Source organism: Didymella exigua (assembly GCF_010094145.1).
Source record: "Didymella exigua CBS 183.55 unplaced genomic scaffold M421scaffold_12, whole genome shotgun sequence".
Classification (NCBI taxonomy): Eukaryota; Fungi; Ascomycota; class Dothideomycetes; order Pleosporales; family Didymellaceae; genus Didymella; species Didymella exigua.
The window spans coordinates 658,101-672,141 of record NW_022984786.1 but is presented as its reverse complement, the minus strand read 5'-3'; the positions used below and the strand labels follow the sequence as shown (position 1 = coordinate 672,141).

General features: G+C 58.1%; 7 protein-coding genes across 7 annotated transcripts; 2 read left to right on the top strand and 5 right to left on the bottom strand.

Moving 5' to 3' along the window:
* Positions 1-102: 102 nt before the first annotated feature.
* M421DRAFT_100754 (RdRP-domain-containing protein) lies at positions 103-4,463 on the bottom strand (the record flags this gene model as incomplete). The annotated part of the gene is made up of 7 exons (XM_033586561.1): positions 103-490; positions 540-755; positions 803-957; positions 1,108-1,530; positions 1,580-1,896; positions 1,950-4,107; positions 4,443-4,463. The coding sequence occupies 7 exons, from the start codon at positions 4,461-4,463 to the stop codon at positions 103-105; spliced, it is 3,678 nt and encodes a 1,225-aa protein (XP_033449301.1).
* A 637-nt stretch (positions 4,464-5,100) lies between these two features.
* Positions 5,101-5,826, bottom strand: M421DRAFT_4867 (uncharacterized protein; the record flags this gene model as incomplete). Its single annotated transcript, XM_033594752.1, has 2 exons — positions 5,101-5,673; positions 5,722-5,826. 2 exons carry the CDS (start codon positions 5,824-5,826, stop codon positions 5,101-5,103), a joined length of 678 nt encoding a protein of 225 aa, XP_033449300.1.
* A 411-nt stretch (positions 5,827-6,237) lies between these two features.
* On the top strand, positions 6,238-7,480 carry M421DRAFT_4866 (uncharacterized protein; the record flags this gene model as incomplete). Its single annotated transcript, XM_033594751.1, has 2 exons — positions 6,238-6,562; positions 6,612-7,480. The coding sequence occupies 2 exons, from the start codon at positions 6,238-6,240 to the stop codon at positions 7,478-7,480; spliced, it is 1,194 nt and encodes a 397-aa protein (XP_033449299.1).
* A 227-nt stretch (positions 7,481-7,707) lies between these two features.
* Positions 7,708-10,057, bottom strand: M421DRAFT_145192 (uncharacterized protein). The gene is made up of 2 exons (XM_033587528.1): positions 9,730-10,057; positions 7,708-9,671 (listed from the first exon to the last, which is right to left on the bottom strand). The coding sequence occupies exons 1-2, from the start codon at positions 9,854-9,856 to the stop codon at positions 7,936-7,938; spliced, it is 1,863 nt and encodes a 620-aa protein (XP_033449298.1). The 5' UTR covers positions 9,857-10,057; the 3' UTR covers positions 7,708-7,935.
* A 202-nt stretch (positions 10,058-10,259) lies between these two features.
* On the bottom strand, positions 10,260-11,508 carry M421DRAFT_92156 (uncharacterized protein; the record flags this gene model as incomplete). The annotated part of the gene is made up of 2 exons (XM_033598014.1): positions 10,260-11,439; positions 11,489-11,508. The coding sequence occupies 2 exons, from the start codon at positions 11,506-11,508 to the stop codon at positions 10,260-10,262; spliced, it is 1,200 nt and encodes a 399-aa protein (XP_033449297.1).
* Positions 11,509-11,973: 465 nt separating this feature from the next.
* Positions 11,974-12,672, top strand: M421DRAFT_92155 (acyl-CoA N-acyltransferase; the record flags this gene model as incomplete). The annotated part of the gene is made up of 1 exon (XM_033598013.1): positions 11,974-12,672. One exon carries the CDS (start codon positions 11,974-11,976, stop codon positions 12,670-12,672), a length of 699 nt encoding a protein of 232 aa, XP_033449296.1.
* A 47-nt stretch (positions 12,673-12,719) lies between these two features.
* M421DRAFT_100751 (TBCC-domain-containing protein) lies at positions 12,720-13,871 on the bottom strand (the record flags this gene model as incomplete). Its single annotated transcript, XM_033586560.1, has 3 exons — positions 12,720-13,535; positions 13,585-13,745; positions 13,793-13,871. 3 exons carry the CDS (start codon positions 13,869-13,871, stop codon positions 12,720-12,722), a joined length of 1,056 nt encoding a protein of 351 aa, XP_033449295.1.
* Between the last annotated feature and the right edge of the window lie 170 nt (positions 13,872-14,041).

The window sequence follows — 14,041 nt, the reverse complement described above, 5'->3', positions numbered from 1 at the left end:
GCAATGGCTAGACTATCCTCGCGATGCTGGGTGCCTTCGTGGGCGTCGCAATCTACCCGCGTCGCCACCCTATGTAGCGGCTCCCCCGTGGCAGACGGCACTTCACAGTGGCCGCAACTGTCCCAATCGATACACGTTCAACTGCTCCAAGCAGACCGCAGCGGCAACGTACTTCCAGCTCCTGAGCACGACCTGATTCTCCCACCCGTCCGTCTCTAACGCGACCTTGAAGCACGCGATGGCCCGGGGCAGGGCCTCGGCATCGTCTGGGCCGTCCCACCCTCCATCACCGCGCGCAATGCGTCTAGCAATGTCGCTGACGTCGCGGTCGAAGCGCTCCTGGACCTCCTTGTTTGCCTCGCGGATCGCGCGGGTGGACGATCTCTCCTTCTTACCGAGGATGTTGCCGGAGAAGACCTCGAGCTCGGTCAGAGGCTGGCCGCGGTGGGGCCGCATGGAGTACATGATGTCGACCATGTTGTCTTCATATCTGAATACTGTCAGCAGATTGGTCGTGTCGGGATTGAATGCGGGCGTACTCTTCGCGCAGCTCCGTGGCGAAAGCCTGGTGGTGCTCCCATTGAAGGCCAATGGCTTCGCGGTCAACATATCTCTCGAGCTTTTCGAGCAAGGACTCGCCATGCAATGCAGTCTGCACGGTCTGGAAAGAGTCCCTCATCTGCGTGAAGAACTTTTTCTCATCGATGCGGCGATACAGCTCTCCGAGCGCTTTGTGGCTCTTGTAGTATCGTATCCTTTGGAACAGTCAGCAGGTGATGAGGCGAGATGGCACTGCGCTTACCTAGACTTTTCGGGATCGAGGACGCTGAGGCTATCGGGATCATCCACATCGTCATCTTCAAGCTCGTCGAGCTCCGCGGTACCCAGATCATTAATGACCAAGCTACGACCCGGAGCCATGAAATCTGGTCTGACGCTGTCCGCGCCCGGGGGTATCTGCCAATGAGGTCAGTAACTTGTAGCTGTAATCTTCAGAGCACATTTGTCTCTTATGAACATTGGAACGGAAAATGCTTACTTGGGACATATCGGCCTGAATGAGCGCTCTGGTTAGCCATGTCCACGCGTGGAGCTGGAGATACTCACAGGATTGCCCGACTTGCTGAAATCAACAGCATCAGATGCAAGCCGAGCAAGCATCAAACACTCCGTGTCTAGAGTTCCTGCCGGTTTGCGGTCGGCTCTGATCTTGTGCTTGTTGGAAATGACGCCCAAGCGATCCATGTTCATGAATTCGATGAAGAAGTCAACAATGTCGTTCACTTCAACAGGCCTGCCAAGGTCGCGAGCTGGGGTGGGCGCGTAGTCGGCTGGAGTTTTCGTGATAGGAGGTATGAGTCGTTCGTCCCAGATGATGTGGAAGAGATCGCCGTCGAGGTCACCGCCGCTGAGTTGCGAGGGCAGATCTCGCTCGCCTCTCTGAGAGAAGACGATGCAGTTGCGTAGCGATTTGAGGGGGCTTCCGCGCTCAACATCCACAGCCTTTGCCGTCTGTACATCCCCCGGATGCTAGAGGAAGTCAGTACATGATCAGAAGGCGGCGACACGTCACACTTACCAACGCGGGTGCTCGAGTCACAACAAGCCGGTCATGAGTGATGACGCGGTGTTGCCACTCACCATGGTCATCCGGGAGCTGCGTCGCGATGTATACCTCTCCTTCCTGTAAAGTGTTCGTTTCATCCATGATACCGTACAAGAGACAGCCCTTGTCAATGGGTATGCGTGCGCGATACTTCAGGTCTCGGAGGCTCGACATGGCTGCGATTTCGACAACATCTGTGAGGAAGCGGTCTGCCTGGAACGAGAGCCCAATGTAGTGCATGAGCGTGATGAGCCTGGGGACCTTTGCGTAAACACCAGTGTGCGCGATTGCTACAACAGATGTCAGCTTGGAGGTACTCAATTCGTTCTCAGTGTCCACATACCCAAAAACGAAGCAGCATTGAGAGGATGGTTGACCATCATCTCGAGTGTTTTGAGCGCATCGTCCTGTACCGAGAAGAAGTTTCGCAGTGAGACTCGGAGGTCTTCGAGGATTTTGATAAACTGGTGGTTGAGGTACATGGTCAGGGGCCTGTACGCAGCGCCGCATAGCTCGAGGTCTCGCCAGCCTTCACGAGCGACGTATTTGGTCATGCTCGTGCGGATGTGAAGCTGCTCACCAAGCAGAGCGTCGTCGAGTGAGACCACTCCCTTTGCGCCCCGGTAACGAATCTGCAGCACGGTCGGCCTCTTGCTCCTACGGTCTGGTGGCAGCGAACGCCAAACCCTCTGGAGAAGGGCTTCCGATATTGTGCCACAACCATCTGAGAACGTGCGGCCATTCCTGACAATGTCTTCCTTGGTCTCTACGACGTATGCATCGAGCGGAACGTGAATCGCGTGGACAGTGTCGCTGAACGCCTGGCCGATCCGCGCCGCGCATTTGGCACTGCAGTGGATATTGCTGAAGTCACCTAGAGCTGCAATGACATGCTTGGCGCGGACAAGGACGTCGTTCTCCTCGAATGGAGCCATGAACCAGGCAGCATGGTAACGAAGCGAGGCATGGGAAAAGCCCAGGAACTCAAAGGTACGACCGGCAATCGAGATACCGTTGCGAAGCACATGTCGAAATCGATCGTAAACGTCTTCCTGCGAGGAGCGTGGGTCATGAAACACAGAGAGACCGTCCTCATCTGCAAAGAAGACTCTCATGAAGTATTCCGTGTGCGCAGAGTACCTGCGGAGGACCCGGTTCGATACACCCCACTCGGGACCGCGCAGGACAAGACCAGTAGGCGTGACAGTTGCCTTGTAAGTCAAGGCGAGATGTTGGTACTTTCCTTGCCTGGAGATGGTCGACGAGCCATCGGCTTCAGCAATGCTCTCGTTGACGTTCGCGTCAATCATATCGATGAGGGATTCCGGCCGGTAGCTGTCTCCGTTGATGTTTGGCGCAGGGGTAGGGATTTGCTGGGCCAGTTCTCTGACGCCAGCAGCGGTGCGTGTCGAACCATGGCGCGCGGTGAGATTGCAGATGCGCGGTATCAGCTGCGTCATGTTTCTAGGCGGCACGGTGCCTTCGAGCACAAGCGCCATCATCTGGTAGGCGACACCAAAGCTGGTGCATGGCCCGACAACCTTGGTGAGAGCGAGCTCCAAGTTTGCGTAGTCCTTCTCCATGGCCAACGTTCGGGCACGACCGATGGATGTCCTCCAAGGATCTACGCCAGAAACCGCGAAATCACTGATAAAGTTCCAGGCATAGCGCATGGTCTTGGCGTTGGCGAACCGTAGCTTGTAGACCATGCATAGTGCAGTAGTGTTGTAGTAGTGGCGCTGCAATGCGCAGAGTCGATGCAACTGACGCTGCCGCGATGACGCAGCCGCAGCTCCCAAAGACAGGGCATTGAAAGCCCAAGACGGCATTTGTGCCATGGCGTTGGCGCTGGCACCGCCCGTGTATAGATGCAGGCTGTCTGTGGCATTGATTTTGTAGATTTTTGGTGGAGATTTCAGGGTCAGTGTTAGCGAGCCACCTCCTGCCTTGTCGGTCGCTGGAATGGTGTGTTCCAGGATGCCGTACGGGATGTCGATTCTGCAGTTGCAGTCGGCCTGTGTATCAGCGCCCTTTGAACTCTCGAGATAGATGACAAGCGCTGTCTTGCCGAAGATGATGGTGCCACGACGGGGGTCCTTGTACTTTTGATCAAAGACCAGGTTGCCAAGGCCATCATAGTCCCACACTCCAGTCATCATGGTGGTGAAGCTGAAGTGCGGCTGAGACGGCTGGGGCCTGGGGTTCGACAGCTTGACAGCCTTCTTCCTCAGTTCGTCCTCCTTGTCCAAGAGCGACATGATCTTGAGGGCTTCGGCCTTTTTGTTGCTCTTTTTGCATTTGAGGTGGCGACCCTGGTACACGAGACGTTCCTGGGTCTGGAAGTGCTTGATGAAACGGTTGCCATTCACTTCGCTGGCTACGGTCAAGAGCGCCCAATGATTGCCAGACTTTTTGAATATGTCGAACGCGAGGATGTCGAACAGCTCCATCTTTGGCTTGAGGAAGAGCCGTAGCTGAACATGGTTGACGTCGCTGGGGACCTACATGATGATTAACGACAATGTCGATGCAGCACGTAGCAAGTTGAGGATAATGTCGGTGCAGCACGTAGCAAGTTGAGGACAATGTCGGTGCAGCACGCAGCAAGTCGAGGACAATGTCGGTGCAGCACGTAACAAGTTGAGGACAATGTCGGTGCAGCACGTAACAAGTTGACGACAATGTCGGTGCAGCACGTAACAAGTTGACGACAATGTCGGTGCAGCACGTAACAAGTTGACGACAACGTCGATGCAGCACGTAACAAGTTGACGACAAGACCACATGCAGAACAGAAGGCTGGCAATGCCAGATATCAACAGACGGCTGTACCCACATCGTGAACAAAGATATCCATACCGGCGGCGTATCGACGTTCAATCGGGCATATTCAAAGTTGTGGGAAGACTGCCGAAGAACAAGACTCTGAAGAACGAAGCAAGGCGGCTGAATGGAGAAGGAAGAAAAAGGCGGCTGAAGGGAGAAGGAAGAAAAAGGCGGCTGAACAAGCACCGCAGGTCGGAGTAAAGAGCGCGTTTGCTCGCGGCTGCAGGGCATTACGATTCAGGCCACGGCGCTAGCAAGGTTGTTGTGTTGCCGCGGGGCTGAGCGGCGCAGTGAGCTTGGAGGTGAATGAGAGCACCTCGGAGCAGCTGGAGGCCCGCCGTGTTCCGGAAGCTGGGACACGGCTATGCTGGTTACTACTGCTATGCTTCCTGTGCGTGATATCGCTAGGTCTGTTAATAATAGAGGTGGCTTGTTAGCCGTTTGCACAGTCAATATACACAATGCGCTGCGTGTAGTTTTTCACGTCCTCATGATTGGATTGGTCATTACCATGCCCGCTGTGCTGTTTCCCCTTGTCTAGTTGGATTGGTCTAGTTGGACTGGTCTAGTTGGACTGGTCTGGTTGGACTGGTCTGGTTGGACTGGTCTGGTTGGACTGGTCTGGTTGGATAGGTCTGGTTGGACTGGTCTACGCCATGCCTCCCCCTCTACTCATCCCGCACACGCTCTCTCCGCTCGAGGATCTTATCCACAATGCCAAAGTCGACGGCCTCTTGCGCATCCATAAAGTAGTCGCCGACCATGAGCTTCTCAATCTCGTCCAGACTCCTCTTCTTGGTGAGGTGGGCCTGGTAGATCTTGTTCAGGCGCTCCCTCACGCGCAGGATCTCCTTGGCGTGGTCCGCAATGTCGCTCGCCTTGCCCGAGTAGCCGCCGCTGGGCTGGTGGATCATGACGCGCGCGTGGGGCAGGATGTAGCGCTGCCCTGGGTTGCCGCCGCACAGCAGCAGCGAGCCCATCGAGGCGGCCTGGCCCATGCAGATGGTGCTGACGGGGCTGCGGATGTAGTTCATGGTGTCGTAGATGGCGAGCCCCGCGCTCACGCTGCCGCCGGGCGAGTTGATGTACAGCGAGATGGGCTTCTCCGGGTTGTCGGCCTCGAGGAAGAGCAGCTGCGCAACGATCATGGCCGACATGGATTCCTCGACCTCGCCGTTCAGGCAGATGATGCGCTCTTGCAGCAGGCGGGAGAAGATGTCCGACGTCTTCCACCCCCCGCCCTAGGGCAGTCAGACCAATGTGGCGGGGCGGGGGCGGGGAAGACGTACGACTGTCTCGGTCACGTAGGGTATGGGGAGGGCTGCGGCCCGCGGCGCATGCTGCTGCGGCGGCGGCGGCGCAAAGCCTGTGGGAAAGCCGAACTGGCTCGACATGGCCCGCGAGCCATTCCTGCACGACCCCGTAAAGGCACTCGGCCGCGCTGCTCTCCGTAATGAAGCAGCCATGCGGTGTGTGTGGGTGTGTGTGGGTGCGTGGGTGTGTGTATGTATGTGTGTGTGTGTGTGGGTGTGTGGGTGTGTGTGGGTGTGTGGGTGTGTTTGGGTGTGGGTGTGGGTGTGGATGTGGGTGTGTGGCTGGAGAAGCTCTCCACCGAGGGAGCTGTCTGTAACGCGCCTAGCTCCCGCGCTGAGGTGCGTCCAGCGGCGCGTCCGACTCGGGCGCGTCCGCCTCCAGCCCAGCGCGTCCGACTTCCAGTCCAGCGTGTCCGCCTCCAGTCCAGCGCGTCCGACTCCAGCGCTCGTCACTCCAACGCTGGGCACTCCGTCCCGCAACGCCTCCCACTGATGCCAGGCCAGTGGACCGCGCGCCTGGGACCGTGTTCGCGCCAGGGACCAGGTTCGCGCCAGGCGAAAGCGCGCCCGACTGCTCGCCGCCGCCCGAGCCCCGCCGCGCATGTCACGCCGCTGACGGGCGACGACCTGGGTCCGACGCAGCGCGACGCGCACCGCACGCTGCGGACGAGGAGAGACGGCAAGGCGGCCCTCCCGCTGCCGCCGCTGCTCGACCCGGTGGTGCTCGCAAAGCGCGCGCAGCACGAAGCAAAGAAAGCAAAGCCAGACGCCGCAGCCCTGACGCCCTTCCAGCGCAGACTGTCGGAGTGCCCGTTCGGTGCGCTGCCCACACCCACCAATACGCGCGGCAGCTGCTGACTCTCCAGCGCACGCCCTCGCCTCGCCCGTCCGCGAGTGCCGCTACACGGCGACGCTCCAGCCGTCGGCGCTGCTCACCGCGCTGCACATGCGGCCGCACCCGACCACAGCGGCGCCGTGGCTGCTCCCCGTGAGCCTGACGACGCGCGACTCGCAGCTCGGCCTGCCGCTGCGCTTCCACACGCGCGCGCCCATTGCGACGCAGCTCGGCACCAAAAAGGCCTGGGAGAGGGCGCTGTACCCGCGCCTGTTTGAGCAGCTCGGGCCCGGCGGCGCGGCGAAGCTGGTCTGGCGCGAGGACATGCCCGCGCTGCTGCTGGGCCTGCTGCGGACGCGCCTGCACTCGGCGCTGGCCTGGAGCTTTGCGTTCCGCGGCCGTCTGAGGGCCGTCGCGTCGCCGCACGGCGGCGCGCTCGAGGCGCTCGACGACGTGAGCTGCGTGCTGTGCTTTGGCAGCCTGCGCGCGGGGAGCCGCGGCGACGTGGCCCAGGACCGCTGCGACGCCATCACGGCCGAGCTGGACAAGTGGGCGCTCTACTTTGCGCAGAGCTTCGGGCCGCACTTGGACCCCCACGCGCAGGCTGGCGTCACGCACCGACCGCCTTCGTGGTACAGCGCCCCGCTGGTGCCGCGGCTGCAGCCCCGCATACAGTTCCCCGAGCTCGAGTACCGCACCGCCGAGTGGCGCGGGCGGCGCGTGCCCGTGTACAGTCTCGTGGACCTGCTGGGCGAGGACAGGGCGCACGAGCTGATCAACGGCGCAAAGAGCCAGTATGCGTCACACCAGTGCGTCGTCATGAAGCGCGCGCGCCACAATGTGCCGGTGGAATTGCTGCTCATGCAGTTGCAGACCTATGTAGCTCGGCCAGGGCCATGACGCTGCGAATGCCAGCAATCTTACTACCACACAACCATATCCCGTGACAGCTACCGTCCGTGACAGCTACCGTGCGTGACAGCTACCGTCCGTGACAATGCAAATGCCGTTCCTGGCTACCACACCCTGACAGCTACCATCCGTGACAATGCAAATGCCATTCCTGGCTACCACACCCTGACAGCTACCGTCCGTGACAATGCAAATCCGTTCCTAGCTACCACACCCTGACAGCTACTGTCCGTGACAATGCAAATGCCATTCCTGGCTACCATACCCTGACAGCTACCATCTGTGACAATGCAAATACTGTCCTAGCTACTATATCCTGACAGCTACCGTCCATGACAATGCAAATGCTGTCCTAGCTACCACACCCTGACAGCTACCATCTGTGACAATGCAAATGCCATTCCTGCATCGCTCTTCCACCCCACCATCACTCAGGCGCTGCACTATCCCGCTTGCTTGTACCTGTTGCGCAGCTCGTCAATCTCGCGCTGGAACTTCTCCATGTCGTCCAGGATGCTACTCGAGTCCTTTCTTGCCTCTGCGCCCGCCTTTGCCTCTGCGCCCGCCTTTGCCACCCCATCCTCTGTCTCTCCTCGCGCCGACCACACCGCTTGCTCGGCCCTCTTGTCCTCTACTAGCGCATACCCGTGCCGCACAGAGCGCTCGCTCGCCCCGCTCGCCCGCCTGTGCTTGTCGACGCCTATCAAAGGCCGTGCCTGGTCGAGGCTTGAACGTCCGGATCCTGGTCTTCGCCGTGGCGGAGGAGGCGGCGGGCGCACGCCACTGCCGCTTTCGCCAGATGCGACCCGCACACTGCCCCGCTTCGACGCCGTAGATGCTGTGCGCAGTACCCCTACTTCTGGCTCGCCTTCTAGCGTGCTCCTTCGAGATGAACCTGTGGTCCGGATCGAGGCGGATCGCTGAGGCAGTTCGGTCGAGGACGGTCTGGCGCCAATCTCGGACAGACGTGCTCCGTGTCTTGACGGCGGTGGAGGAGGTGGGGCCTTGAAGCTTGGTGTTGTCGTGGCATTGCTCGGTGTTGTCGTGGCATTGCTTGCAACCTCGCCGGCGGTAGGCACAACTCCAGCGGGCAGCGCCTCGAGAGAATGCTGCGACGATAGTGTCAAGGAAGAACTGCTTCTCGATCGCGTCTCAGCCGATGACTGTCGTAGCTGGCTCTGTCTGCGGGCCAGAGGAACAGGTGGAGGTGCTCTCTTTCGTTGCATTGAGTTGGATCTGCTCATCGGCTCTTCAACCCTCTCAGTCGGCGGTGATGTGTTGCTTCGCGCCTTGTCGGGAGTATCAATGTTCAGCGGCGGCGCTGACAAAACGGGTGTCGGCGGAAGCGGCCTGCTCGTATCCGATGTGTTTCGAGGTCTGCTCGGGGCTGCTCCAGACACTGCGAAGCTATCGAATGCCACAGTCTGCGGCTGTCGCGGCGACACACGCTTGCCGTGGCGATGTGCTGGCGCAGGCGGTGGCTTCTTCTTCGACCTTGTCCGCTCCGGCACCAATACAGCCACCTCGTCGTCGTCCGAACGCGCCATCTCGTACGAAGTTCTGGGAGACTCCGCTGGCGCCTCCTGTGCACGCTCAAGTAGAGATTGCCGCGATATTGATGACGTGTCTGTGCTACTCCCGCTCTCGATTACAGCCGCACTTGCAGAGCTCAGTGCAGGAGGGAGCTGTGGAGCTTGCGCGGCCGGTCGCGGATACGGCTTGCCCGTGAGAAGCATGTTTTTGAAGCTCTCCACGTCGAGGGAAGCTCTGTTGTTGCTTGGGGCCGTTCCTTCCGCAGATGCCCGGTCCTCCCCACCTGCCCTCTGAGGCTCCATGTTTGCAAGAGTCTTTGCGAATGGGTTCGCTGGCACCGCTGATGGAGACAGAGCCGGATAATGATTTCCAGGGGCTGTGTTTGAGTTTGCCATGCCATCCGATGCCGTCATATCGTAGCTTCGCCCGGGTTCTCGAGAATATGCCCCCGGAGAGGTTGTCGAATAGCCGGCATACTGTGCAGCAGAAGGCGAGCCTGCATACTGGGCTGAGGCTAGCTGTGGCGCAAAAGACGTGATGGGAGAGTCATCTGGACTGGAGATGTCCGCTTGCGGTGGGATGGAGATGGTGGTGGATTCTATGCGCACATGCTTCTTTGTCCTGGGCGGTAGGGAGACGACAGGCACTGTGCAACCATTACTCTACTACTGCCAGGCAATTTGAAACGCAACGCAGCGGCATACCATCGTTGTGACTACCTCCGGCCCCAGGCCTGCGTGTCTCGGGAGTGATGAAGGAAGTCCGCGGAACGGGCGAGGGCGGAGCTTGGTTGGGTGCGACCGAGGTGCGAAACGGATTCCCAGAAGACATGATGCAATTAGGGACAATGCATTGCTCTATGTACAGGGAGAAGCTCGTGAGGAGCGGTGTGTGTAGTGCTAAACTTTAACGGTGCTGCAGGCTGCAGCTGCTGATGCTCGGGCGACCTGGACGATCGTCCGCCGACGTGCTTTGGCGCAGATCCGGAGGGACAGCGAACACACCCCACCATCTCATCTGCACCTTGACCTGTACGCCGCACCATCACACCATGTCTGGCGAGTAACGTTGCGTTGCGGCAGCTTCACACTTTGATTCGTCTCTGCTGTCTTCAGATCCAAGTTGTGGCTACGATGCCGTGAGTGCCTCCATGCGCGCAAATCGAACGCCACATCACCGTCGTAAGCCTCGCATGCAATTCGGCTCACGGCTCACCCTCGCTCCGAGCGCTTCCTTAGTCCATGTACACATGCCAGCCCGCTTCACTCCCGAAGTACGTGCGGGCCAGCTTCCCTCCACTCTCTGTTGGCTGGCTGAAAGCCATGAGATGCTTGTCCACACTCAGGCCGTACATGAAGTCACTCCTTGTGCTTTCTAGTAATCTCCGCGCAAGGCCTTGTTTTCGGAACTGACTGGATACCCAAATCCTTGAGATGCCTAGAAGGACCTTGTCTGCCGTTGTGCTGATAGAGATGGACGAGCTCTGGGACTCGGCGAGGGTCTGCGCTGGCTGCTCAGACGCCTTATCCTGAGCCAACACAGCGTAAGCTTCCTGTATCCTCTCCGCCAGACATGCAGCCACGCATTTCTGTCCCCGGATATGGATGTAGACCTTGTATCTGTCGCACCACTCGCTGGCCGCTGAATCTGCTCCGGCATCTTCCGTGCTGGCAGATAGCATTGTCTGACTCCAGAGCTCCTCATCCGTGATAGGCACCGCCGCAAGCTCCGTGTTGACAACCTTCAGCACGTCACTCGCCTTGTTGCGCAGCGCAAGAGCATCTCTCCGCCCAACAACAGCTATGAAGCTCGCCTCGCCTCCACTCCAGATCTGCTTCTGTCGCAATCGCTCGACCATGGCTTTGGTGCAGTCGACACCGCCGAAGTTCATGGCGTGGAACTTCTTGTGCAAGGCCACATCCTCGACATTTGACGGTATGTACTCCATGCCGCAGGTCTTGCAGGCCTTGCGGTGCTGCCCGACTAGGTCCAGTTGCATCTGCACCATGCGCTTCTTCTTGGCCGGTGCGGGTTTCGGTGGGCTTTGAGCATTGTGGCTGCGTTCGGACAAACCCTCGGGCGCAGAAACGCTGTGTTTCAGCTTCCTCTTGAACAGCGAGAATATGGGCCGTCTCTTCGTTTCTGGAGGAGGGGAGCTCTCTAGCGCTGGTGACGACGGAGGGGACGATCGTGTTGGCGCATCTGAAAAGGTCGGTGGTGATGGTCGCGGACTTGAGCTCAGGGGCGCAGAACGTGTACGTGTAGGCGAAGTGGTTTTGGCCGGTGCTTCTGGCACCGGTATTGCTGGCGTTGTAGATTTGACATCGGCGTCCTCGACGCGTCTGCGCTTAGCGGGTGGTTCTTCATCGTAGAGCGGCCGTTTTGTTTGTCGCGAGTAGGTCCTCACGACTTTCCTGAAAGACTGTCAGCTGTATTGCGATCGCAAATGTCTACTTTACATACTTCTTAGTGGAAGGAAACATGATGGCGCGACCCAGTAACAATGTAGACGATCATGTCGCGTGTTGGTCCTCGACGCGTCGGCAAAACGGCGCTAAACATCGCCCCTCTACCATCCCTGAGGCTGAAATTCATACACTAATACACATTGACTACTAAACTCGCATACCATGTGGACTGTGCAACTGTGAAGAAAGCTGTTGCGCTATGCAAATGCGGAAGGTGCTCAGCGTAAATGCTTACTACGATGCTACCTGGATGCAAACCGTACGACAAGGTAGATATATGACTCAGATAACATATCTTTACATACACGTCGTGATCTCAGCCTGCATACGGCATGCAGTGATTGTCCACACAACAAACTCAAACCAGATAAACAAGACGGCTGAGCCGGTTTTACATTCATCCAAGTTCACCACAGTATCAAGAACAAGACAACACGGAGACTCGCTACGCTTCACATTCAACAGCAAGTCATCCTCAACATGGCAGCTCAGCCCACTCCCGCCCACCCCGCCGCCATGACAGCCCAAGTCTCACCGCAAGCCGACCCTCAGACCACAACAGCAACGACCACAGCCTCGCCTCTCCCCAAGCCAATATTCACAGCACCTCGCCTGCTCGTCAGACCCTTGCATCCTCAAGATGCGCCGTCGATGTCTCGTCACGCCGACAACCCCAAGGTAACGGAGTACATGTCCCTCGGCTTCCCGTCGCCCTACACGCTCGAAGCAGCCCATGACTGGATTAACATGAATCTGGCACCGCCCATCTTGAACTGGGCCATTTGTCTATCGTCTTCGCCGGAGACCGTGGTCGGTGGCTGCGGTCTCAAACCCGGAGTCGACGTCCAGTCGCACTGCGCAGAGATCGGGTACTGGATCGGTGAAGAGCACTGGGGCAAGGGGCTCATCACGGAGATGTTGCGGGCGTTGACGGATTGGGTGTTTCGCAGTCCTCACAGTTTGTTGGCAGGGGAGCAGGGGAAGAGGTGGACGAGGTTGTGGGGAGGGATATTCCAGGAGAACAAGGGGAGCATGAGGTGTTTCGAGAAGTGCGGATATGTGAGAGAGGGTGTGCTGAGGGGCGCGGTGGAGAAGCATGGGGAAGCAAGTGATATGGTGGTATATGGCTTGCTGAAACATGAGTGGGAGATGGAGTTGCTCAAGACGACAGTAATCTAATCGACGCGTACGATCAAAATTATCCCATGTCAATAGCTCAGACCACACTACAATTCCACCACTGGCGCCACACGTTCTCCTTCTGGCAAGATACTCCAGTTCGGACTCTGCTCTGCTTTCAACCACTTGAAGTCGTCAATTTGATCCCACTGATTCTGCGCCGGTTTCAGCTCATCGCTGACTAGCTCCTCTGGCAGGGGCGCAAACCTGACGCCCTCGCAATCCTCGATAATCGGCCGCGACGCGCAGTGCAGATATACGTCTACATTCTTCGCACCGTGCATCCGGAATTGCCGACTCGTGACGTACAGTTTGCACGACGTAATGTCGGTAATGTGCGTTGCGCCGCTTACTTGCCCGGTGATGATCGTGCTGGATAGTATATTTTTGAGGTAGAGTGCTGAGAAGGGCGACGCGGTGGTCGGAGCGCTGAGGTCGACGGTGCAGTTCATCAGATTTGTGACTGTGCCAGAACTTGTGGCGTGCGAGGCTGATGCGTGTGCAATGATGATTACTGCGTTGTGGTTGCTGATGTGTATACTCGTCACCCCAGAGAAGGAGGGTCGGCGCACCCCGCCGTTCGCGTCATCGATGCCGTCGCTCACTTTCGGTGTGCTATTCTGTGGTGACAAGGCTGCTTCTTGCTCTTTTCGCTCGCCGGGTGAGAGTCTGTTGAGCGGTGTGGGCGCGAAGGAAGAATTTGTATTGGACGTGTCTGAGCCAACGACCCGTGAAGCGGCGATTTCGTCGGCGTCTGAGATGGAGACTGCGGAAGCATTCTTGCGGGTCTTGAAGGCGAATTTTTTAGGTGGGTTGAAGCTTTGGCGGGTGTTCTGCAGCTTCTCGGAGAGGGCCTTGATTGCCTATGGATTTTAAGTTCAGGGCCTTTGGAGTCGTTTCGGCGGTGCGTACCTCACTGTATGTTCGCTGGTCGTATGCTGGAATGTAGCTCGAGGCGTCTTTGACCTCGTGAGACAGGCGATCTATCCCGGCAAGGCAGTGGTCCACGGCGTCATTGCGCTCGCCTCCGTCAGCCGCCAGGCTATTCAGGCGATCCATCTGCTCTTGAAGTGCTGCAAAACTTAGTTTGAGGCTCTATATCAATGGCCAGGATAACTACCTGTAACTTCATGGCGAAAGTAACGAAAGAAACGGTCTTTCGAGTCGACTTGGGTCTGTGTTTGTGGAGCTGCCTGCATTGCGATGAGCAGGATCAAGAAGAGGACAGGTGAGCTCGAGGAGGCAGTAACACTGTCTATATCGCAGCCTGAGTCGACGTTGCAGATTTCAAATTGTCAAGCGCGTGGTCGCGCGTAATATATCGGATGTTGACCTTTGGCGGGGCACATTCATGAGGAAAGCGCGACCA

Bases quoted from the DNA above. Each gene is read 5' to 3' on its own strand.
- M421DRAFT_145192 (XM_033587528.1), bottom strand. From the start codon at position 9,856: ATGTCTTCTGGGAATCCGTTTCGCACCTCGGTCGCACCCAACCAAGCT. The intron at 9,672-9,729 runs GTATGCCGCTGC...ATGGTTGCACAG, and splicing joins CGGAGGTAGTCACAACGATG to TGCCTGTCGTCTCCCTACCG.